The sequence below is a fragment of the Peromyscus californicus genome, unplaced genomic scaffold, assembly GCF_007827085.1.
Source record: "Peromyscus californicus insignis strain IS unplaced genomic scaffold, ASM782708v3 Scaffold_10__1_contigs__length_136768540, whole genome shotgun sequence".
NCBI lineage: Eukaryota > Metazoa > Chordata > Mammalia > Rodentia > Cricetidae > Peromyscus > Peromyscus californicus.
Window position 1 is genome coordinate 35,390,750 of NW_026294391.1, and position 27,167 is coordinate 35,417,916.

The following is a 27,167-nucleotide window of genomic DNA, read 5'->3' on the forward strand; positions in this document are numbered from 1 at the left end:
GCGGGTTGTTTATGGTCTTATGGGTTTGGGATATTTATCATTGTTTAGGATGACTGGTTACAGTTTGTTATTGTTAATGGTCAGGAAAGAGGCTAAACAAAGGAGATTAGATTTAAGGTTCTTGTTTGAAAAAAAAAGAAAAGAAAAAAAGAGGATATAGATAAGAGGTGGATTATTGAATCTGCTCTAAAGAAAGATATAGAAATGACAGAATAAAGGGTAGATTATTGAATCTACTCTGAAAAGAAAAAAGAGAGGATATAGACATGATGTAGATAAAAAGATAGATTATTGAATCTACTTTTAAAATGCAACTACTACTTTTAAATATTTTACATTGGATTGGATTTTTGTATATTGTATACAAATTATGTATATTGATACAAATTTGAGATTGAACTTTGTTATAAAATGCTGTATGTATATTTCTAATCTTGTTCAAGGTATTGTACCTATACAGTTCATTTAACAATGTAATGCAATTTTCTAATCCTTGAATGTTATTATTACCAACTGTTAGGATATAAAGAAATGAAAGTTAGTAGTTAGACATTACAATCGAACTTGTAGTCATACTACATACGTCCTCAAGGTCAAGCCGAGATATATTTTAGCTAGACAGGTCATCTTCAAACCCTTCAGAGATCTACAGAATATGGCATTTAAAATGTTTTAATAACAGTTTTTTTTCTTTTTTTATGACTATGAGACATGTCTGCTCCTGGCAGCCCCAATCTACTTCAGAGAAGATATGGGCAATGAAGAAACTGCATATGGAGTTAACTTTCATTGTGGCAAAAGTTAGCCACTGGGCAACAAAGTGCCCTCATATCAACTGCTGACAGTATGCTATCCAAAATGGACAAACAGGACACAAAACAAAGGACTATCAATCCCTGCCAAGACAACTGTGGTTGCAGCTTTGGCAACAGGCATCCTCTGAGGCCAGGACAATATGGCACCATCACTGAAGTGTCTTTGCAATCTGGAAAAGGTACAGTGCCCCTTTCTTCAAAGGCAGCTAAACAGGCAGTGGACCGATGGCTTCTGGTGTGCAGTGGAACAGCAGCTGAAACAGTTATTCTTGAAGGAATAACTAATGGAGTCTAACCTCTCAATGGTAGACTGGAATTTAATAAAGGAGATGAAGCCACCCACAAGCCAAGAAGAATGGGAAGCTGAATTCCAAAAATACCAGCAGTTACCAGAATTTAAAATCCTGAATCATGACAGAACACTGGCAGAATTCAAGTTTATCTGGTACATGGAATACTTGCACCAAATGTGAAGTCGAGCTATAGGCCTTGGATACATGCTGCTTCACAAATGTGTCTGTCAGATGTGCTAAGCCTGTAGGCCGAAGATGATGCCCCATTGTGCAGAGAAACCTCAGGTGACTGTCCAGGAAGCTAGCTGTTTCTGTCACAACTCACATTTTTTTTTGGAAGTCACTTGTTTGCAATTCCTGTTTTACTAGGTAATATTATTTCCTTCTTGGGTCTCTGAGGGAGTTGAAGATTAGATAGTTGTAGTTATAGTTTTCCTTGTTAAGAAATTCAGAAAAGAAACTCACTAAGATATGTTAAGTGTGTAAGTTTGAAAGACATCATAAGATAGTTTTCTGTTGGTAATACAGATAGGATAAAAAGTGAATTAGGTACAATTTGGACTCACCAAAATAGTATAGATAATGGAATATTTTCTCTGAATTTGTCAAATGGAAATGGACTGGACATTGTTGATGTATTTATTGTTTGTATATATTGTATATAGTTATTATATTTTTTGCATATAGTTTTTCTTATATTACTTTTAACTTTTATTTTTTATTAGATAAAAAAGGGGAAATGTGGTGATATTGTATTTGTGCTGAAATGTGGTGATTTTTTTTTTTTGTGCTTTAATAAATAAAGCATGCCTGGAGGTCAGAGGAAATAGCAAGCCATTTTAAGTAAACAAAGAAGTCGGGCAGTGGTAGCACATGCACTTAATTCTATCCCTTAGCAGGCCACCCAGGTAGTGGGACTGGTACTCAGATTGCTGCCCTACCTCCTTGATGCCATGGATGATTTGGATATTCTTTTGCTGTTGTGTTTATTGTGATTGTTCTTGTCTTCCTATTGTTACTTAGTTTAGAAAAGAAACTTGAGGTTTTCTTGTTATGTTAATCAACTCTTGGTATTATAAATCAGCAAGCAGTTCTTAAAGATTTCACATTTCCTACTCTACATGGTAATCAACTGTATACATATATTTTTACCTGCCGTTTCAGAGAAATATCACTATGTATTTTCTATTTTACAAATTTAATTATTTAACCAAAGTAGTCAAATGAAAAGTAATCAGATCATGAACAAAGCTGTTTCCTGTGGTGTCTTAAGTTTTCTACCAGATCACCATTTACCTTGACATCAATTAGAAGATCCATCTTGATTGACATATCTTAGAAAGATAGATGTGAAAAGAGCATAGTTTCAGAACAGAAAAATGGAGGAAGTAGGAGTTAACCTAGGCGGACTGTGAGCCAGGCTCAGAACTACAATTCCCAGCAGGCGATGGGGCATCAGAAGGCAGCTGCTGGAGAGCGTGATGCCGAATTCCTGCGTCTGCGCGTGCGCACTGTGGTGATGGACCGTTGGTAGGTAGTTCGTGGGCAGTTGGGGGCCCCCGGCATCACTTTTCGTCGCCTTTCGTCGTACTCTGAAGTGGTAGTCTGAGAGATAGGCAGATCTTCAATTAATAGACACATTCAAACCCCCTGAATCCGTGGACACAATGAACAGGAAGCACCTTCAGAAGATTCCGGACCAAAGTAGCAACGTCACCACCAGCTTCATGTGGGGATGGGATTCCGGCAAGACTTTTGAACTACTATCAGGTATGGGTGTCTCTGCCTTGGAGAAGGAGGAGGTGGACAGTGAGAACATTCCACATGAACTACTCTCAAACCTCGGCCACCCCCAGAACCCTCCAAGGAAATGGCTAAAGATCAAGGGCCGCGACAAAGACTTTGTGATCTTCCGTAGGCCTAAGCTCAATCAAGAGAACTTTCCAGGTGTTTCCTGGAACTTGCTTCCAGATGAGCTGCTCCTTGGAATCTTTTCCTGCCTGTGCCTCCCTGAGCTGCTGACAGTCTCTGGAGTCTGCAAGAGGTGGTACCCGCCTCTCACTCGATGAGTCCCTCTGGCAGTCCCTCGACCTCACAGGTAAAAATCTGCACCCCGATGTGACTGTCCGCTTGCTTTCTCAAGGAGTGATCGCCTTCCGTTGCCCACGATCGTTTATGGAGCAACCATTGAGTGAAAGTGTCAGCCCTTTTCGAGTACAGCACATGGACCTGTCGAACTCAGTTATAAATGTGTCAAACCTCCATGGGATTCTGTCTGGGTGCTCCAAGCTGCAGAATCTAAGCCTGGAAGGCTTACAGCTTTCGGATCCCATTGTCAACACTCTCACACAGAATGAAAACCTGGTGCGACTAAACCTTTGTGGGTGTTCTGGATTTTCTAGATCCGCTGTGGCGACCCTGCTAAGCAGCTGTTGCAGACTGGTTGAACTGAATCTCTCCTGGTGCTCTGAGTTCACTAAAAAGCATGTGAAAGCGGCTGTGGAACATTTATCAGCAACCATCACCCAGCTCAACCTCAGTGGCTACCAAAAGAACTTCCAGAAAACAGATCTTTGTACCTTAATTAAACGGTGCCCCAACCTTGTCCACCTCGACTTAAGTGACAGTATCTTGCTAAAGAATGACTGCTTTCCAGAATTTTTTCACCTCAACTACCTCCAACACCTCTCACTCAGCCGGTGCTATGATATAATACCTGAAACTCTACTTGAACTTAGAGGAATTCCCACACTAAAAACACTACAAGTTTTTGGAATCGTGCCAGATGGTACCCTTCGGCTGTTGAGAGAATCCCTTCCTCACGTGCAGATTAATTGTGCCTATTTCACCACCATTGCGAGGCCAACTATGGACAGCAAAAAGAACCCAGAGATTTGGGGTATCAAGTGCCGACTGACTCTGCAAAAGCCCAGTTGGATATAAAGTGCTTGCTGCAGGATCATGTCTCCTCTTCCTTTGGAATGAGGAACACAGGCAGCAAATCCAGTTGCTAGAGACCTTGGTTACCTTTCCTCTTGGATTTACCTTAGCCTTCATTGTGCGTGTATGTTAGGGAAGCATTTGCAAGGGAGAACTGTGAAATGTTGCTTTTTCAAGAATACAGAGATGATTCTGTCAGTGCTGTGCCCTCAGAGGTGATGTGTTAGGTCTTTGGAAATTTTAGGTGAACCTGTTATTTCAAAATAGCTTTTTTAAAGCAAAATTTGCGCCAACTCTTCCAAGTGCCCTTCAAATTAAGTCTATTTAGAATCACATTTTAAAACTTACCCCGGCTAACAGTTTTCATGGTGTTTGTCATAACTTTTTGTATATGTAATTATTCAGTATTTTATAAAACTTGATTTTGAAGAACAATAAGCTGTGTGTGGTGAGCTAAATGGAAAGACTCATGGGCTGGTAGCATTTGAGGCAATCTCTTCTGGGAATTAACACATTTCAACTTTGTGTGCAAGTGGGAAGTTAGTTTAATAGAAACATAGTCCTGCATAGTGTACCTTGAACTCTAAATGAGAAACAGCGAGACACAACCAGAAGGACAGAATAGAATTTGAAGCCTCAAAAGGCCGTTTCCCAAAGTCAGGTTAATATGAAGTAGCCTTTCATGTTTTTGGGTACTATGCTATGTTCCCAGAATCCTAAATTAGGTGAGGAAATCTAATTGTGTTTTTTTAACTTTATAATCAATGTATGTTATGTGGGTTATTTAGCTTTTAAAAATACTTGCTTTGTTTCTAGAATTATGGTATTATTCTAATCAGCATTCTTGAGAAGTTGGATAGAATTCTGAGCTGATCTTGTTTGCTGTTTCTTCCTTTAGCGGTGCAGTTATTTTTATATTACTCTGCAATCAAGGACTTGAAACTCTTAAGTGGTCTTTCACAACAGTAGCTTGAAACTGCCCATTAGGTTACTGGATCTAAAGTTCCTTAGATAGAACTGCTGGTTTCTCTCCATCAGAAATGCACGAGAAGCAGGTGTGTGTGCAGCTTCTGAGCAGCTGGCACGACTTGCACTTCACCTAAGTTTTTAAAACTCACTGGGCATTAAACCTTTTGATAACAGATGTATTTTTTTAATCTGATAGACAGAAGCAAAAAGATCAAATTGTGTTTCTTAGAAAATGAAAAAAAAATGCAATTACCTCTTTTGACTACGACAGAGCCACAATACATTTCTATTAACTTTTTCATCAAAAACTTTACTGTTACAACAATAATATGAAGTGCCTTTATCTGCTCAGACCTAAAGAGCATTTTAAAAAGTGTAACACAGGAATGATCATGCTAAGGTTCCCACATAGTTAAAGTGCTAACTATGACTTGAAACTATTGTTTACAGATTAGAGACAGGCTGACCGTGGGCTCTGGTTGGACTCTGGCCTCCAGCTGCCCCAGACATGCAGTTCCTGTTCTTCTTTACTCAAGTCCAGCTGGGAGCTATTTTGCCAACATTTTGCAGTAATCTGTATTTTTTATGCAATTTCTATGTTTATAGACTCATTTTAAAATAAAGTACTTTTTTTTTTGGTTTTTCCAGACAAGGTTTTTCTGTGTAGTCCTGGGTCTTGCTCTGTAGACTAGGCTGGCCTCAAACTCACAGAGATCCGCCTGGATTAAAGGCATGCGCCACCGCTGCCCGGCTAAAATAAAGTACATTTTTATAAAAATGAAAAAAAAAAAATTTAAAAAAGCAGCATAGTTTCAGTAGCATTAGGAGCTAGTGAATTATGATTTTAAATTCCAATTACTCCTTAATGAATGAAGCAATAAAAAAGTTTTAATACCAGAAAAAAAAACAGGATATTTACTAATGGAAAATCAAATAAATCTATGTACTTCTAATGGACATTTAGGGGAAAACATGTGTGTGTGTGTGTGTGTGTGTGTGTGTGTGTGTGTGTGTGTGTGTGTGTACTTCAGATTTTTATACCTTAAGGGGGTAGTAAACAGTGGGGTTTTTTTTCTTCCCAAGGTGTGTATGAGAAGTGAAAGACACTGTGTTTTTACTTTTTAGGTTGTTATATTTGTTTGTTTGTTTGTTTGTTTGTTATGTGGATGCATAAATCAGAAGATGATGTTATGGAGTCTTTTCGTTCCTTCTACCATGTAGACCTTGAGGATAAAACTCAAGAGGCTTGGTGGCAAATACCATTACCTGCTGAGCCATCTTAACAGGCCCAATACTGTGTTCTAAGTTTACTTAAAGAATTACGTGGCCGGGCAGTGGTGGCACACACCTTTAATCCCAGCACTTGGGAGGCAGAGCCAGGCAGATCTCTGTAAGTTCGAGGCCAGCCTGGGCTACAGAGTGAGTGCCAGGACAGGCACCAAAAACTACACAGAGAAACCCTGTCTCGAAAAAAACCAAAAAAAAAAATACATAAATTGTCATTTCCCAAGTGTATTTGATATCACCACTATTCTCTGTTATGCTTTGATTGTTCATACATCAAAAATTTGATCCACAATGCTGTGGTGTTGGAGTAACAGAAGAAAGGCCCAATGGAAAGGAAGTTATGAAGACACACTCTAAGGAAGACTACTGCACCAATAGAGTGGGTTCTGTCACTCTGGCATTTCTCCTCTGGCTTTCTGTCTCACTCCATGCCCCTTATGTTTTCTGCCACAGAATTTGCCAGGATGCTAGATTCTGGTTCTGGTTTTTAAATATTTATATTAAGTTTGTTTCCAGAGAATTTTGTACCTTTAAGCAGTGGATAATGATCACTCTCACCTCCACCTCCCCAGGGTATCCTATTCACTCACCTTCACCACCAAGTTTTCTCATTCATGAATATTTTTCTTTTGTGACCACTGCTGTTAACCAGGGCTGTCTGTGTGACCATAGGTTTAGACATGTCTTTTGGAGCCTGGTGAACTCAGCAAAGGGTACACAACTGAAGACAGTAGTTCTCCTTATCAAAAGCCAGAAGTTCAGAGGTCAAATGTGGTTGCTATACTTAACTTACTGCTAGTGTTTGTTTTGTGTTGGCCCAGCACAGTAACTGAAGTTGTGAGTTAATAATGTTAATAGTTGTATTGAATCTGCAGAATGGTGTTTCATACTCCTTCACCCCTTTTCTGGCTTGTATATACTTCTGTCACCTCTTCTACAATGTCCCCTGAGCATTAGAAGAGTGTTTAAAATGTCTTATTTGGAGATGAGCACGATGCCATTGCTTTTTCTCTGCCTCTTGAGCAGCTGTGATTCTCTGTGTTCTCTGCTGTTGATAGCAACATCAGCCTTTTCTGATTGATGATAGGGGCAGCTTTCCTCTATGGCAGTGGTTCTCAGCCTTCCTAATGCTGCCACCTTTTAACACAGTTCCTCATGTTGTGCTGACCCCCAACCATAACATTATTTCCTTGCTACTTCATAACTGTAATTTTGCTACTGTTATGATTCATAATATCATAAATATCTGATATGCAGGATATCTGAAATGTGACCCCTGTGGGGGTCATGACCCACAGGTTGAGAACTGCTGCTCTTTGGAGAAAAGAATCACTTTGTGATGGGACAGGACTAGTGTAGGTCTTGGTGGAAGCTAAATGATGTTAGATTTCTGAGGCAGCATAAAGACACAGAAAGAGCAGAAAGATATCAGAGTCAGACCTTCAACAGATGGGACTGTTTATTAGCACACACAGTGGGGGACAGCTTCTCTTTGGGAAATTGAGGAGTCTACCAAGGGAAAAAGCTGGCTATTACCCTTTATGGGGTTGGGTGAGGAGCTTAAGAATGAGAAAAATGTTAAAGCTGTAGCCCATGTTTCTCTCCAGCACCTTCTTCCTGAAATTGTTTGCCCAAGGTAAGACAGGCTACCTTGGGAGACAGGCTGTCTGCAGAGGCTTTCCTTGCCGTGCTGACTGACAAGACTGAGCAAAGTCATCTGGAATCTCAGAGGAATCCGGTTTTCCCACAAAGATACTCTATCAAATGAGATCATGGTCATTAGGACCAAGGGAAACAATACTGAGGTGGAACCACTGAGGCAGAACAAAAGGAGAAAAGTGGAAGGCTTGATAGGGCAAAGAAATGACTGAGGTACTTGAGTCTCTTGGAAGTATGCTGAGATGAGTTCAGAGGCTGAGTGGGACTGGCCAAAGTCTCAGAAGGAGTGGAAAGAACTTACTGGGGCATTGAGACCATGCAGAGATATGATGAAGGGAACCAGGGTGTGGCTTGATGGGCAGAGCCTTGGCAGGGGAGGAATAACTTAAGGAGGCATAGGGACTGCTTGGATACTCTGGCAGAACCAACAGGCCAGAGTCTAATTAGCAGCAGGAAACTCACTAGACCACAGTGGTTCTCAACCTTCCAAATGCTGTGACCCTTTAATACAGTCCCTCATGTGGTGACCTCCAACCATAAAGTTATTTTGTTGCTACTTCATAATTTCTATACTGTTATGAATCAAAATGTAAATATCTGATATACAGGATATCTGATATGTGACCCCCTGCAAAGGGGTTGCAAGCCACAGGTTGAGAGCAGCTGCACTAGAGTAGAGGGAGCCCATAGTATAATGCTTAAGATCTGGACACCTTATACTGTCAAGGAGAGTTGGAAGCTGACAGCAGCTACCAGACCTTCTGTCAATGCACAGAATGTACAGACTCTCACCTTCTGCCCGAGGTAGTAAGGGAATTTGTGAATGATCTAGCAAAGCCAGGAAATTTCCACAATTATAAGGTGATTCAGACCTAAACCTTTACCTGAATACTTTGGTATTTCAACATGTGACAGGCCCCAGATTTTTTTCCTTCTTTACAAGGGGCCTCTCACATCTCCTCTTTGATAAACTTATGTCAGACTTTTCCTATCTGACCAAGGGTGCCTCAGATTTATCTCTTCTACCAAGGGTTACTCAGACAGTTCCCTTATACTAAGGGGACCTTATATAGTCCCCATATACCTAAGAAGTCATCAGCCCTCCCATCTCTAATCAGATGCGAAGTTCTGCTGGTTTCTGTTCAGAAAAGATGGCTTTGAGTAACCCTTGGTTCACCAAAGAAGGTTCCAAGCCTGTTGTGGAAGAAAAACAATGTGTAAGGTTTCCTTGGCCTCAGATCTTTTCACTCTGCCCAAGGGGACCTCCAATCTACTGTGCCCAAAAAACATTAGTCTTTACCTATTTTTTCAATGGGAACTAGGGCCTACACTTTTTACAAAGTGGATTTCTACCCTCCTCTCCGCCCATGAGGGCCTCAGAAATGCTCCTGTGTACACATTTGTCTAAGACCCAATCCCTATCACTAGAAGTTCCTCAGATCTTCCATTTTTGTTTACTGGGGTTCACAAGTGCCCTCTATGACAAAGGGGCACTAAATCTTTTTAAAATGGGACCTAAGGTCTTGCACCTCGGGCCAGGGGTCCCTCGGAACTATACTTTCAGCTGAAATGTACCTCAGACTTTCCTCTTGTGTCCAAGGACACAAAATGAATCTCTGAAAGAGGGGCAGTAGAATTTCCATCTTTTCTCAAAGCGGCCTGCTTCATTGTCTTCCTCTAGGTGCCTCAGGGCTTCTCCTAGTTCATGCAGGTCCTCAGGCCTTCCCTTTTTGTCCAAGGGACCTCAGAACTTTTATCTCTTGCTAGGGGAGCTTGAAAACTCACCCCATGACCAAATAGGCCCAGCATTCCCCATCTGACAAAAAATCAGGATTAATTCCTATAACCAAAGGGGCCAAAGATTTACTCCTTGTGACCACAGGGTCCAGGGATACTCGTTTCTAATCAACAGATCTTCAACAACTCTGGTATGAGGTCTCCAGTGCCAAGTTTAGCAGTTGGAACTCAGAATCCAGTAAGTCATCAGAAATGGAGTGCCCCCCCCCATCCATCCTTCATGTCCAGACTTGGGCAGCTAAGCATACATGAAGAGGGGACATAGCTAGAGTACCATCCATCCTGTTGGAAGAAAACTTAGACAGCTTCCTGATATGCTGCTAAATATTCACAGATATGAATATTACACACTAAACCAAGCACTTCACAACAAAGAATTGTATTTAGACCTTCCTTCACTGCAGAAGGTAGCCAAATGTCTTCAACTTTCACCCACGAGTGCCTGGAGTCTTCCAACTCTATGTATAGATTGAAGCTTTGATGTCCCCTTTAGTCCAAAAGGGCATGTCAAAGGCCATCCTTTATCAGTTGGTCAGGGAAGAAAAGTCTGAAGCTACATTTGTCAGAGGGAATAAGCCTGAGAACACCTTGGTCAAAGGGTATAGGCCAGAGGCTATTATATCCTATTTTGGACAGAGGGAGAACTCTGAGGCCCCTTTGATTTCAGATGACCTTCAGTGAATTAACCCTGGGTCTGAGGACCTCTGGGGAAATAGAAGCTCAAAGTACCCCTTAAGTAAATGAAAAGGGTGTGAGGCCCCATGATTTACTTGTTTAGTTTTGTTTATTTTTTCTGAGACAGGGTTTCTCAGAGTAGCCCTGCATGTTAGAATGTCCTACCTATATAAATGTGTAAGTGTGTAAGAACTGTGGCCACATATGTGCTTGTTTTACGCCTGGGCTAGTGTGCATTGTGACTCCTGGGCTGGATGGCCAGTGGAAGGGACGGAGGTTTAGCTGAACTGGCTTTCTGCTTCCTTGCTCTCTGACCAGAGTGCAGGCAGTGGGCAGGAAAGTGCTGCAACAAGTCCAGCAGGCAGTGGCTGCACAGCTCAGGGGCTACTGCAGGGCACCCCTGAGTGGGCTAGGCAGCCTGTGAACACCACAGGGCCCAAATGTGGCAGGTTCAGGGCCAGGCCCCTGCTCGCTCAGGGAGCCGTGGAGTGGAGGCTTTACAGCACAATGCAGGTGGCGGCCAGGTGGGCCCAGAGGCTGCGTGGAGACTAGGCATGTGAGCACCATGGGGCCTGGACATGGCAGGCAGGTCCTGGCTGGGCTCCCGTGTAGACATGGAGCAGAGCTGGCGGGAGCCAGCAGGAGCCTCAAGGAGCTCAGAGTGTGGGGTCTGGTGGAGAACTAGCTGCCCCCCCAGGGTCACAGCTGAGGAGTGGCCTACCGGTCTGTGGGCCCAGCTGGGGACAAGGAGTCCCTTCCAGTCTGCCATTCTTGTGTACTTGAGAATCTGAGGTTAACAGCAATCTTTTGTCTCCATGGTGCGTACCTTCCCCGTCCTCTTCCTCTTCCATGCTGTTGGGTGGGGCTCCCAAGACCTGCTCTGGGGGCCAAAACCTGATCAAGGTTTGGCTCCCAGAGTAGAATGGAATGTCACTGCCTATGGTTGCTATGCTACTGCGGCTACATTATAAGGCTAACCAACAGTTTCTTGTCTGTGGTACAGGGCTGATGCAAATTTAGAGTCATTCTTGTTATATGCATATACTTCTGTTCTTGTTTAAAATATTGTAGCTTTACAATATATTCTAGACTACTGAGGGAAATCACAAGAAAGACTTTGGTAAAGAGTTTCTGTTTTAAAAGAAAAGAAAAAGCAGATTTCGTCTAAAGTAAATGTCTGAGGGATCAAAGGAACGGACTGAGGGTACATGGAAGGTTGTAGAAAGTCAGAAGGGATGTGATGTAAACTGTTTGTTATGGTTTCTTATACCTGTAAATACTGAATTTAAAAGTTAATTCTGGTTTTTCATTTTAAAAATGGCTAATGATTCTGCAAACTGCTTATGTATGTATGTATGTGGACAGGTATGTAACTTGGATTTAACTACATGTGTAAATGTAAGCAAGCTTTAACTGTACATATGTATGTGTGTAACTTGGATCCAACTGTGTGTATGTGTGCAAGTAATTATTGTTTAGAAATACGTTCTTTAAACAGCAACCACATGGCTTCCTCCATTTTGGCTGGTGACCTCATGTGGCTGGCAACCATCATTTACTAAGGTTATAAAGATCTACTCAGGTTAACACCTAAGTACTTATGTCTTTATCAAGTGTTCAACAGCAAGTTTCTAGAGAATTTAAATAGATGGCAACATATGTTTAATAAATAAGATACTTAATAAATACTAAAGCTGCACCTCAATGCTTTTATACACAGGAATATACCTTGCTCTGGCAGCTAAACTTTGTAATTTAAGATTTACCCATGAAATAAAATAATAATGATTTTAAAGACATAAAAGGATCATAGGGAACAGCTGAGGTTTGCAAATGTGTGGTAGGACTAGAGTTCCAAAGAGAGTCTAGTTACAATGCTGGACCTTAGCAGTTTTGGAAATGTCAGTGCCAGGTGATGATCACTGGAAGCACCAGCCATAATAAAATGGAGCAGGCAGGCTATGTATGTACTGCCAAGGGTAGGGTCAAAGAAATCATCCAAGCCTCTAAGTAAAAGAACCAAAAGGATTATAAATAAATCCCAGATATTGAACTTTGGGATTGTTTGCACTTTGGAGCTTGGTTTTACTTTATACAGATTGTGGTGATGCCGTGTTTTCTCTCCCTTAAAGTTTTAAAAGAAGGTACTTTATTGTTGATATTACAGAAGACATTTGAGAGATCTTAATCTTTTAAGAACAGTTTTTTAAAAATACAAAAGTTTATAAGGCTATGGGACATTTTCAGCTTATAAAATGCTCTATATTGTTAATGTTCGGACTTAAAAGGCTAAAAATTAGGGTCACAGCCATAAGCTCCAAATGCTAACCAGAAACTGGGATGTTCATTTCTTGTGATACAGCAAGGCAATGACCTAAGCAATCTGAAAAAGGGCTTGAAATAGCTTCTGACTCCATGAGTCTTCACCCTTTGGGAGTTAAAAAAAATCTTTTTACAGGGGTGACCTAGGACCACCTGTATGTCAGATGTTTGCATTGAGATTCAACAATGCCAAAACTGCAGTTATGAAATAACATTGAGATAGTTGAAAACCAATGACTTGGAAAATGTTTCTCCTTACCCAAGGTACATTCAGGCTTAAGAATGTTGTCTAGTCTCCTTGTATTTGCTAAGCTTAAGTTATTTGTATAAACAGATACATATATATGTTTTATATTGATATTTTGTTTTGGTTTCTTTACTGAACCCATATTTGATGCTAGAAGAGCTTCAACTTAAAAGCATTGTTTTTAGGCTACTTATTGTAGACTGTTAGAGAACATAAATAGTCAGTCATAAATAATCAAGTTTTTTAAATTGTAGTTAGGGTAAGTAAGTACTAATGTAATATTACAGGGATAAGTTTACTCATTTACTCAGTCCCTTGCATATGTTTTCAGGGTTGAGCTTGAAACACGTAATTAGAAACAAAGTTTATCTATTCAGATATACCTGGACAGCCCTCATACTTCAGAGATCTGCAGAATATGGCATTTAAATGTTGATCTAAAAGCTTATTATATCAGACAGACTTCCAGATCCTAGCAGTGACCCAAGGTCTCCAAAGAAATTATGTATGAGGTACCACAACATCTCTGCCTGGATTATGGCAACACTGACCACAGGGCAAGATGCCCCAATGCAACACCTGACACCAGGACCCAGCCTAGACTGTGGACAAGCAGCAGGACACTGGAATTGTTTGCACCCTTTTGCCTTGACAAATCAAGGTCAGTCTTCCGTATCCCTATTCCACAGGAGAAATACTCTGCCTTATGGGCCTGATGGTGGAAGAAGACTGATGCTGTTATGACTGGTGCATCCAACACTATGGAGACCTGGGTAGGGATTGGTCCCTGTAATTTAGAGGATTGGAAGCTGCTTGGTCTGCACTCAGATATAGTTTATCCTTCTCAGATCTCTGATAGTACTGATGGCTAGGCTAGATCTAACTTTGTCAGCGTGGCAGCATCAGACAACCAGATCCTTCTGCAAGGCTATAGCAAGCTTGTTAGCTCAGTTTAAAAAAATGTTCTAAGATATAAAAGTTAAAGTAAGTCATAAAAGTTCAGATATGAGTCTAATAAAGGTCTGAGGATAGAAAAGCTTCTAAGCTTTGAGGATCTCAGAAAAATGATTTAAGATGAGATAAGTTTCAGAATACTCTCCTGTTCTATGATATAATGGTTCAGAGCTTAACATTTGAGAGTCCTGATGAGCTGGTAGAGCAATGACTACTTACTGTTCAGTCACAAGCTCAACATTTTAGATTTATTTTAGATGTCATCTAAATATGTCTAAATGTAAACCTAAAAATACTTCTCATTAGGTCAAAAATCTCTGCACAATTTATACCTGGCTCTCTGGACAAAAAAATATGCAAACTTTTAACCCAAATCTGTAGTTGTTGTTGGGACTCAAAGGTATGAGTCCACTTCTGCTGTTTTACAGATATCCATTACCTGCTTTGTCTACAATATGAATTTCAGTACAGACTGGTAATACTAATGTATCTAAAATTTTTATGTCATTTTGTAAAATAGTTCATGTAGGCCTCAGAGGATTAAAAGAGTCATGAAACTTGGATCCACTTCACAGAGGTCAAAAGGATCCCAGATAAATGCAGCTTATTCCTAAAGATGATATTTTTCCTCTCTCCTGGTCTTGAGACTCCTGCTTTTCCCAATTACTAAGGGTATGGGCCTAAGGGTTCCAAATAAATTCATAAATTTTAACTTCTGTTCCTAGTTTAAGTTTCTCTCAACAGATTTCTACTTGGCTGGCAGACACCTCCAAGTTTCAGTTGCTGACTCCACTGCTCCAGATGACTGTGAGCTCTGGACTTGCTAAAAGCTGGTATGGACCAGCCCAGCCAACATGATTGTTCCCTGTCTCTACAGGGCCAAAGAGGCACATACTTCTGACAATTGCCCCATTGCCCAGCCTTTGACTAGCCTTTCATTCTTTTTTGGAGGGTCCTGACAACAGCGCCCTAATGCCAGCTCGAAGCAGTTCCAGAAGAGAGTATGTCATCCCATGTTCCCTGTTCAGAAAAGGCTGAAATGCTGGGTCAAAAGGAAACTCCCTGGCATAGAGACAAGATGGCTAACTATACATGGCAATTATTAGAGAGGGATACTTATGAGCTAACTGCCCAAAACCCACGATTGGGTTCCATTAGGCATATGAGAAGGGGGAAATGTGGAACCAAAATAAGACCAAAATGCTTTCACCCTAAAACTAAGGCCTAAGATTTCTCCTTTTAGGTAGAGACCATGAGTTACTGGAACAGGCCATGAGTTACTGGAATGGGCCATGAGTTACTGAAACCAGTCAGTCCAGATTCCAGAAACCAGGAAGTGTAAAAGTACAAAGTCACAAGGTAGTCACGAGGTAATGACTGCCAGACTATGGAATGTCCTCTCCCTGGTTCCCTAGGTAACTGTTTGACCAAAGAATGTTCCAACCCTGGTTTCCAGGGTAACTGACCATAGAAATGTCCCCACCTGAGGGCAGCCAATGAGAAATGGTGGCAGGCAACCACCCCCTTAGAAGTAAGATTAAGCCATGATTTCTAGAAAGTCCCTAGAAGCGAGCCAATCAGAATTGTACCCATACTAGCACCCCTAAATGATGTAACTTTGTGGTTTTTGCCTTTAAAAACTGAGCTTGCAGAGAGGCAGGCACTTCCTCCAACCTCCACTGCCTTGGATCTGTTGGACAATGTCCCTGCCTCGGCTTGTATTGCTTTTGGATATCCCGAATTAAACTTTGCTTTTGCATTCCGGCATGCTCATCTTAGGTGGTCTCTCTGGGAGTCACGATCTGGGCACAACATGTGTACCACCAGTGCCTGGCAAGTCCCCATGATGTAATGGAGAAAGTTTGAAGGACCTCTTGGTCATGGGGCATAGGTCTCAGAAACTGTTGGGTAGAGGAAGAAGGTCTCTAGTTTCCTTGTTCAGAGTGAATAGGTCTGAGTTCCCGATTGGTTTTAGTAGGAAGATATGAGGTCCATTAAGTCAAGGAAGAATGGTATACAAGGTCACTTTGGTTGGAGGGAGAATGTCTTGATTTCCTTTAGAGCAGATAGGGGAAGATCTAAGACTCCATTGTGATGGAGGATATCATTCTGTATGCTGTGAATATGTGTTGCTCTGATTGGTTGATAAATAAAACACTGATTGGCCAGTAGCCAGACAGAAAGTATAGGCAGGACAAGCAAACAAGGAGAATTCTGGGAAGAGGAAGGCTGAGATAGAAGTTGCCAGCCAGACACAGAGGAAGCAAGTTGACAAGGCAGAACTGAGAAAAGGTACCAAGCCTCGTGGCTAAACATAAATAAGAATTATGGATTAATTTAAGTGTAAGAGCTAGTCAGAATTAAACCTGAGCTAATGACCAAGCAGTTATAATTAATATAAGCTTCTGAGTGATTATTCTATAAGCGGGCCATGGGACTGCAGGGACTTTGCAGGATCAGAGAAACCTTCCATCTACACCATTGGATGGGGGGAAGGTCTGAGGCCCCATTTGTCAAAGTGGGGTATGACCAAGACTGCCTGGGAATAAGGAAGGTCTGAAGTACCAATGAGCAAAGGAAAAGGTCTGAAGCTCCCTTGGATTGAGAGGAGAAGGTCTAAGTCCCTCTTGGCAATGGAAGAAAGTTGAGACCCCCCGGGGGAAGAAAGAGAAATTTTGAGGCCCCCTTGAGCATAGGGGAAAGGACTGAGGAACTATTGGTCACAGGAGGTAGGTCTTAGACCCCATCGATTAATGGGAAGGTCTGGGTTCCTTTAGTTCTAGGAGGAAGGTCTTAGGACCTTTAGAGCTGATGGAAAAGATATATTGCCATTTCAGGCAGAAGGGGAAGGTCTGAGGTCCTACTGGTCATAAGGGGCAGGTCTCAGACTCCTTGGGCATAGGAGCATGTCTAAGTTCCCTTTTGTAAGAGTTGGAAGGTCAGAGATTTCCTAAGGCAAAGGGGAAGTGCTTGAGCCCTTCTTACTCTGCCCAGCTCACACTGGACTATCCACACTCAGATATCTTCCGTGTTGCCCACCAGGACCTCAGACATTCCTCTTCTGTTCAGTGGGGCCTCAGACAGTATTTGTCAAATGAAGAGGCCTGAGACCTTCCCCTCTGACAGAGTGGGTTTCAGATCATGTACCCCAAACATACTCTAAGTAACTGGGATTCTGATTGAGGGAACCTGAAATCTACACTCTCTGAGTTTGTTTGGATGGTTAGGTTGGGGAGTTTGGCTTGGTAAATAGGTGTTCTCCCGCTCTCAAATTTCTTTATTATTATTTTTATTCTGTTTGTCAGGGTATTTTGCTTTCATGCATGTCTCTGCACCATGTGCGTGCCTGGTGCCTGTGGAGGCCAGAAGTCATCTTCAGGTTCCCCTGGTACTGGAGTCACAGATGGCTGTGAGCCACTATGTGGGTGCTGGGAATCAAGCCCACGTCCTCTGAAAGAACAACCAGTGCTCTTAAGTGCTGAGCCATCTCTCCAGCCTCTTCAAATTCCCTTTGAAATGGTTCTCTAGATAGCTGGCTAGAGATCATTCCAGGCCTTTTGTAAGGCCACCTGTGGTTTTCCATTTTTTATAATCCCAAAGTGTTTTGACCTTCACATTTTCAAGTCCAATAAACTTATCAGTCATGGACTTAAAAACACTTTAATAATACTTTCCAACTATTTAAGTAATTGCACAATATTTTGATGCAATGATATCAATGAAAAATGAAGAAGAAATGTATTGCCAGATGGAAAATATGACTTGACTGCACAGAGAGTGATCATACAAAGGTCTTTCCAGAATCTTTATTTGAATGTTTATTTAGTAAAATTTAAGCTACATTTATAACCCTCTTCCTTTGAGAAATAAAAGTATTTGTCTAGATCTAAAACCCTTCTCTGAGCTTCTTCTTCCAGTAGATGGAAGCTAGCACAGATACCCACAACTGGACAACGTGCAGAGAGTAAGAGACTTTGGAGCACTCAGGCCTCAATGAGATGTCTTCATCAAACCCTCCACCTTGCCTTGGCTCAGGGAGCCATTCAGAAGAGGAGGCAGAAAGACTGTAAGAGCCAGAGGTGATAGATGACTCCCAGGAAATGGTGCTTTCCAGACACAGCAAGACTGATGCACATATGAACTCACAGAGACTGTGGTAACAATACCTGTACAGGTTCAAGTTAGATGGGGTGCCAACACTGGAGTGGGAAGTAGACAAAGGGTCTCACCCCTAATCGAGAAGCTATTTGCAATTAATACCTGCTGGAAAGGGAAAATAAGTTTTCTTCAATGGAGTGTCACTATGTATATCACCCACACTTTAGGGTAGACCCATGCTTTTTGTTTCACTTCGGTGTGACATTTTTTGTCTTATTAGTTTTTTTGTTTGTTTTGCTTTTCATTTTTGTGTATTTTTTAAGATGGGGAGAAAAACATAAAGTTGGGTGGATAGAGAGGTGGGAAGATCTGGGAGGAGTAGGGGAAGGAAAATATCATCAAAATATATTATATAGAAAAAATTTTTAAGAAAAAAATCCTATGGAAGACGGTTGTTTGGCTTGAACTGTTTGAGGGAGCACCCAGGCAGGGGGATTGGGATCCATCCCTGGTGCATGGGCAGGCTTCTGGGAATCCGGTGCCTGAGGTGTGATGCCTTGCACAGCCTTGGTGCAGTGGGAAGGGGCTTGGACCTGCCTAGGCTCAGTGTTCTGGGCTCTTCTGACTCCCCATGGGAGACCTCAGTTTGGGGGATGTGGGGATGTGGGGTGGCTTGGGAGAGAGGGCAGGGGGGTAGGAGGAGGGAGGAGGGGGATCTGTGGGTGGTATGTGGACTGAGTAGAAAATTTCTTAATAAAGAAAAATGAAAAAAATAAAAATAAAAATAAAAAGCAAGGCAAAAAAAAGAAAGAAAAGAAAAAAATCCTCTGCTTAGAAAGACTTTGGGGGTTAAAAGAATTCATTTCAATTCTTTCTCCAGGGCAATTAAATAATATTTAAGCAGTGTGACACAAGGTGGCAGTGTCCACCTGTAGTTCTCATATACACACAAGCACATAGAATATACCCACACACCCAAACCAGCCTTTCCAATAGACGACAAAGTTAGCTCAGGGGAACATTAAAATTTGTATTAGTAACAAGCATAAGATGATTATATCAGAGGGTTCCCTACAGGATTAAGTACGCAACCCATTTTTCCACTTAAAAATAGTTCATTTTTTTCTTTTTCTAATGTGTTGGAAGAGAGCCACTTGATTACAAAAATTATATCCATTCTGACAAAGAGAGCAAGTTATTTTTAATGAGTATTAAAATGCTTAAATTAGCATGTAAGATTGGTAAATTATGGTTTTATTCAGTATTTTCTCTTTGTTTATATAATAAATTATTCCCTAGTATCCAAGCCCTATTGCCTGACATGGATGAGTAGAATATGCTAATACCATTCTACATGAAAATCCACATGCTCATAAACAAAAGACCACAATGTTTTGAAGCACATTCAAAAAATCTTGGGTACATCTCTTTAGTCTTGAAAACTAACCCATAAAGAATTGTATCTAGTCAAAACTCATATCCAGAGCTTTATATCTATGTAGCTAGTTAGACCTGCTTCTTTGAAATTGTAAGAATTCTGTAGACTTAAAAATATATATGTGCTCCCCTCAGGGCTCTGAGGACCCTACAGAAGAGGAGGCTGAAAGAGTGTAAGAGCTAGAGTGCATGGAGAACACCAAGGAAACAAGACCTCCTAGACACAACAGGACAGAAATACATCTGAACTCACAGAGACTGAGGCAGCATGCACAGGGCCTGCACAGGTCTCTACCAGATCAGGTCCTAGAGCTGAGAGAGGGAGTGGACACATGACCCATCCCTGACCCAGAATCTCTCTCTAATTGATAACCACTTGCAAATAAAAATTTAATTTTCTCCAAAAGAGTCTCACTGGGGAAATAAACCACTCTTAAGGGTTGGCCACATGCACAGCAATAGATGACCAACAGGACACAAACTCAACAGCATCTTTACAGGTTCCTTGTCTCATAATGTCATGTCGGTGCTTTTAAAAAATTATCTGATTTTCATTTATTTATTTTTTTATCATTTCTCTCTCTCTCCCCTACAGGTCCTTTGCATATATAGTATGGCTTTCAGTTTTGTGTTTTTGTGGGATTCCTGAGTGTGTGATCCAGTAGGCCTCTGTGGGTCTCTGCATCTGTATCTATTTCTTGTGTCTTTTCTTGAGTTCTTTTCATTGTTTGTTTCTTTTTTCCTATTCTGATACATTAGTTTTTGCTTTATTTTACCATACTATATACTATATTGTATTATATTGTATTATTATCCCTTAGAAGCCTGTTTGTTTTCTAATGAGAGACAGAAAGGGATGAATCCAGATGGGAGGGAATGTGAGGAGGAACTGGGGAGGAGTTGGGGGAAGGAAAATCATAATTAGGTTATATTATATAAGAAAAAGATATATTTTCAATAAAAGGAAACATGTATATGTAGAAATTTCATAATTTCATTTTCTTTATTGCTGAATAGTATTCCACAGTGTGTGTTACCACGTTTTCATGATCCATTTAATAGTTGAATGGCATTGAGGTTATTTCCAATTCTTCGTTATTGTGAAGGGAATGTTTATCTGTGGAACAGAATGTCAAGTCCTTTGGGCACGTAGTAAGGAATGGTATATCTGAGTCATATGGAGGGTTTAGTTTTAGATTTTTGAAGGTTCTCCACACTGATACATATAAAATGCACCTTAGGCTTGGTCATAACGAAAGAGGGCACAGAAAAATTGTAAGAGACTGAGGAGCAAGACGTTTTCTGTGAGACTGAGTTTTCTAGAAATGACAGAAGCTACATCTATGGATTATCAATATGGCTGACTAAACAAGACTAATCAGGAATGACACTGATAGACATGCTAACATGAAAGGGAGAAATCTCTCAGGGCTCCACCACTAGACAAAGAACTAGAGGCACCGAAAGAGCGATGAGAATGAGAGAACTAGCCTTCCCCAGGGAAGAGCCCCCAAATTGGTTATTCAATACCAAGTGCTCAGTTCTGATATCATGCACATACAAGTAACTTTACATGGATTGAGCAGGTGGCATTTATATATTTAGTTATATATATGGAAAGGGTTGGAGGGAGGAAAGGGAAGGGGGAAATGATGTAATCACATTTTAATTTCAAAAAATTAACAGTTTTAAAAGAAATAGAAAATACCAAATATAATAAAAACCAGTGAGACTGAGTTCAACTGTATTTTGTGTGTGTGTGTGTGTGTGTGTGTGTGTGTGTGTGTGTGTGTGTGTGATTCAACTACTTACCCTTTTAAAACAGTTAAAATTTTAACCATCTGTTTCTGAAGAATAAATGAAGGACAGGACAAAACTGGCTAAATTTGTGCCTTTAAGGCATAGCAAGAATTCCAGAAAACAACAATAATAGTCTCTGACTGGTCATTGCTGCTTGTGAACTCTTGATTTTGTCATACATCCATTTATTTTGTGTGTGAACACAAGCACGCAGGAGGACAGCTTGAGAAGACACATGTGCTAACATGTATGGAGGTCAGAGGACAAATCGAGGGAGTTAATTCTCTCCTTTTACCATGTGGGACCTGGGAATGGAATCTATGTCTTAAAGCTTGAAAGTAAACACCTTCACCCACTAAGACATCTCCTGGCTCTAGTGAATTCTGATCCCTTTTAAAATAGGGACATAGTGTACCAACTAGGAAGTTTCTAGATCTAGTGCCTTCTCTATTCTTTACCATCACACATCAAATGGAATACTGAGCCAATTTATTGTCCCTTTTTGCACATTTTGTATTCATTATCTCTCACATCATAGATTGTATACTTTATTGCTATCAAATACAAAATAAACTATGATTTTAGCACACGCTTCAGTACTTTATTTAGTCTCTAAACAAACCTGTAAACTTTATTCTAATATGCCCATTTTACAGTCAGAGACTTGGCGGTTGGACTAGGAAGATTGCAGAGCATGTCATGAAATCCTTTATTTCAGGTTTCAGCAGAGTTTTGTCTGTTTCTGTGACCCACTCACTTGCCAGTACTCCATGCTATATCTAGATACTTTTCTTCTTGTCCAAAAAAATGCAGGCACAAGCTATGTATAGAAGTTTGGGCAAAGCCTACTAGAAGTTAGAGCTTACAACACTCTCTCTCTCTGATAGTGAATAGGCCATTTCAGATGCACTTCACCCAGCTGTTAGCTAGATCTAAGAGGAAGCACCCCAGAGTCTACTTCCACACATTCTCCTCCTCTGTGGAATTCTCCAGCATACTCAGGTTCCTAATCTGCATCTTCTTGTAACCAACCCTCACAATACATTCAGTTCACAAAGCAGAACTGGGTCTTTGAGTTCCCTATTTATTTGATGTATTTGTTTTCTTCATGATGAAGTTCCAACATGGAATTTACAGATACTGTCTCATCTATTGTTGACATCCCATTATTATCTTCTTCATAATGACCACCATCACAAATATCACTATCATGACCATTATCATCTTATCAGCCTTCATAATCATCACATTTGTCAGATTTATCAGCATCAGTTTCATACATTTCATCATCACCATCATAACACCACACTCTTCATCACAATTATCACCATCATCACCATCATCATCTTATTAATCTTTACCATCATTACAGTCATCATATTCATCTCTATTCTATTCATCACCACCATGACAATCACCATCATCACCACTATCTTTACTTTATTAACCTTCACCATCATCAGTCACTGTGTTTATTACCATCATCTCCATCTTCTTCACCATCTCCATAACCACCACCATTAGTTATCATTAACACCATAATCACTTGTACCATGATCAAACAGCATTAACTTTATCACCATCATCTTTATTACCATGGTCACTGGCATCACCCTCTTCACCACTATTATCATCATTGTCATCATCATCACCATCATCATCATGACCATTTATTATCACCATCACTTTCATTATTATCATCAGTGGACTTCCTTCCTGATCCTTTTTAAGCCAAAATCTATCTGTGTTTACTTGAAAGTCATCATGGAAAGGGGCTATATTCTGCTACATTTATTGGATTTTGTTGTCAGAAGAAAATAAATCAAAGATGACTACTCCTAATAAATGACCAGAATCCCTACAGTTCCTCTCCCAGAGTTCTGTTGGCATCAATGAATAGTTCATGTCACTTACATTCACTCCAGTCTTTTTGTGATGGAATGTTTTCTGAATCATTTTGCACCTGAAATAGATTTGGTGTCCTAGTTTCCTAGTTAGTATATGGATTTGGGAATGGAACTGATCACAAGACAGGGAGCACCGACATCCTAATGGCTAAGAGGATCAATCTGAAGAGGTCAGAGGTCAAACAAGTCCCTTCTCCTGCCAATGAGGTCTGAAACACAAGAATGTTGATTAGAGAAAGGTGGCAAGTCTGCAAAACCTAATTCTAGACGAGGCATCTTCTGCAGACATCTTTTGTCTTATGAGTTGACTTTTTGTCATGTTTAAAGCTTTATTTTTTCCTTTGGCTTTTTTCTTATTCACATTTAAGTGAGCCTAAAGGATTTGTCAAAATCCATACACTATCAACTTATATTCAATGATGAAGTAAAAATATTTGGGGACTGACAACCTCCTCATACCACTGTATTTTACCTTATTTTTATTCTTTTTGTGTGCACATGTGGGTGTGCATGTGTGAATATGTGTTTTGTGTGTGTGTGTGTGTGTGTGTGTGTGTGTGTGTGTGTGTGTGTGTGTGTGTGTGAACATGTGTGAACATGTGTGGAGACACAAGACTGATATCTTCATCAATTGCTCGTCTATCTTATTCTTGGGGCAGGGTCTCTCAGTCAAACCCAGATCTCACTGATACAACTAGTCTCCCTTCCAAGTTTACTCCATGGATACTGCCTTCTGAGATTGAAATTACAGAGTGACAGCTATGCTTAACTGGCATTTGTGTTGGTTCTGGGTATCCAAACTCTAGTCCTCTTGCTTGCTTAACAAGCACTTTAGCCACTGAGCCATGACCCGAGTCCCAACACTGTATTTTAATTGATGAGCATTCTTTTTATGGTAAACCAGGTATTTAGTGTCTTCTTTAGAATAAATAATCGAGGCATTGACCAAATATTACCTGAGAGTCATCCAAATGTTTGTCTAAACCCTGACAAATATCAGATGATATGCAACGTAGTATTGGAGGGGTGGTTTTCTTTATATTCCAAATTTGCCACGGAATTTGGAATTTCCTCCAATAAACTTTCAGAGAAAACATTATCAGCATCCCATGACAATTGCCTTGATCTAAGATGTCATAACTTCTCATTCTAACATTCCTCAGTTATTAGTGTGAATCTTCTACCACTACCAAATTTCCAAACTGAATGTGAAGGATGAATTTGTGCTGTTTTTCTTATTTGTCTGTTTTAAAACAAATATCTGGTCTTCAAACCCCAGCAAAGGGTGACCAGTGAAGCCTTGGGGGTATATTATTTTGAATTCTCCTGTACTTCAATATATTTTGAGCATGTATATATCTTTGATATATTTCCATCATTACTCCTTGCTGCAGATGTGCACATGTATTGGATGTTCTACTAGAGCTTTATTTTGAGCCCCAACCATGCAAATTTGCAAGCACTTATGAATCTATAGCACATTATCCTTCTGTTGTCTTCACTGGAAAAGCTTTGCTTATTTCAGGTTGGGTCTAGAATGTCCCCAGGAGGCTTACATATTTGAAGTTTGATCCACTTTTCTAGATTCATGACTGTTGCTGTAATAAAATATGCTGACAAAGGTAACTCAGGGGAGAAAAGGTTTTACATCAGCTTACAGTTCTAGGATTCGATCCAACAATGTGGGGAAGTCAAGACAGGAACTTTAAACAGATAGTCACATTACAACCATTGTCAGGAACAGAAAGAAACAAACAAACACGTGCTTGCTTACTTACTTGTGTTCAGCTCAATTTCTCCACTGTTATACACTTCATGATCCACTGCCTAGGGAATAGTCCTATCCACAATTGACTGGGTATTTTCACACTAATTAACTTAATTAAAATAATCCTACAGACATGCCCACAGATCAAACAAATGTAAATAATCTCTCATTGAGACTCTCTAATCAGGTGATTCTTGGCTGTGTCAAGCTAGCAAAGCTAACCGTTATAGTCCCCAATATATCAGTATTCAGAGGTGGGGCCTCTGAAGGTGACTCGATCATAAGGGCTCTGACCTCCATATTGATTGGATCATAAGTGGATATCTGTTGGGAGATGATAAAAACTTAGTAGGTGAAACTTAGCTACTCGGACTCTGAGAACTATATCTTCCTCCTCTTCCTCCTCCTCCTCCTCCTTCCTTCCTTCCTTCCTTCCTCTCTCTTCTCTCTTCCTTCTTCCCTCCCTCTATCCTTCCTTCCCTCCTTCTCTTCTTCCCTTCCCCCCTCCATTTCTCTGTCCTTGACCCATGTCCTCCTGCCATGATATCCTGCCTCAACATAGGTCACGTAACACCAGAGCCAAGTTAGCATGGATCAAATTTCTGAAGTTCCTCTAACTTTTTCAAGCATTTGTTTACAGAGAGGGGGAGGCTGCCTAACAGAAAGGGTGATCATGAAGAAGATAGTGAGCATGGGAAAAAAGTAGTAAACTTGTGAAAAGGTGCCTGTATATTTCTGCCTCTGCAGTGCTGTTATTCTTAGTCCTTGAACTTTGACCTCCTGCAGGGCTACTTTTCTATCCATTGCCACCCACTGCGTGTCCAGGCCTCTGCTTTCCAGATCTTTTTAAAAGGTCTCCTTCTCACAGTTATAAGAAACCTCCCATAAGAGAAGAAAATCCTATGAACTAACTTGTACCAAAGAAAATGCCCATAATTACACAGGTTCAATATGTTCACTCTCTTCCTAACCAACTCCTTCTCCATATCCAGACTGAAATCTTAAAGTCAATTTTGAGATCCATGGGAACATGGGTTTAATTGCTTTGTTTCAAAAAATGTATTAAGCTTCTTTCCTTTTTAAGGCTTTTCTGTATGCTTTTCAAACCTCTTGGACTATGTCCTCAACATTATTGGAACAATCCTTTGCTTTAAGGCTTTTCAAATTCTATTTCTTTTCTCAAAGAATTTACATTACATTACTTTGGAACTCATGGAGTTACTATCACCAAATGCTTCATGAAAATACTTTTCATACTTTTTAACTCTTGCTTAAGCAGATTTATGGGTCTAAGATTTTCCTACTAAATTGTACCAGGCAGGCTATACACATGGTGTATTATATCAAAAGCAAAATACTGATGGATGTTTAAAATGAGAATAAGGGTCTAGGAGACAACTGAAGATTATTCTGGAACATTCCATAAACCAAATGATAGATAAGCATTCACACTGACCCCTATTCAGGATTATTTCCTTCTTTCAAGTGTTTGTTATTTAAACTTCCATGCACTAACTCAATATGTCTGGTGAGACAGGCCTTCACATCACTGTGTCTTTGGAAAGTTTATATTTTCCATCATTTATTCTGCTGTGTATGGATTACCAACTGCATATACTGTTCATGTATCTTTTAGCTGTCTGACAAAGAATGTACCTAATCTCTTCAGGAAAATTAAAATCTTGATTCTTTACTAAGTTAAATTAGATATAAGACGCTGCAGCAATAGTATGTTAGGTGAAAACATGTCTTAACAGCAAATAATTATCTAAACTAATTTCAAAACTTACTTCTCTATTGTCAAATTTTATGCAAGATTCTTTCTGGAGTCAGTAAAAATGCTCCATCCATTCATGAGACATTATGCTCTCAGACTAAAATTTTGCCATAATTAGAGATGTAGCCTCTAAAGTCTGAGTGGAATTATATGTCTATTAATCCTAGAAAGGTCATCAATAGAATAATTGCATCAGGTAATCTAGTCTAATCGGTGAGCTACTGACTTTATTAGGGTCAGAGCCCACACAATCCAGTCACCTTCAAATGTGTCACTTCTGAATACCGCTGCACTGGGGACTGTGAATATTAGCTTTGTTAACTTAACACAGTCAAGAAGCACCTGAACAGAGAATCACAATGAGAGATTGTCTTCATTGGTTAGAGCTGTGGGCTTGTCTGTGAGACTTCTTTAATGAAAGG

General features: G+C 40.4%; 1 protein-coding gene across 1 annotated transcript; it reads left to right on the forward strand.

Annotated features, from left to right (window-relative positions):
• Positions 1 to 396: 396 nt before the first annotated feature.
• Positions 397 to 5,060, forward strand: LOC128105675 (S-phase kinase-associated protein 2-like). The gene is given in 2 exon segments (XM_052730991.1): positions 397 to 3,159; positions 3,161 to 5,060. Coding segments are annotated over 2 exon segments (1,275 nt in total). The 5' UTR covers positions 397 to 2,775; the 3' UTR covers positions 4,052 to 5,060.
• Positions 5,061 to 27,167: the final 22,107 nt, after the last annotated feature.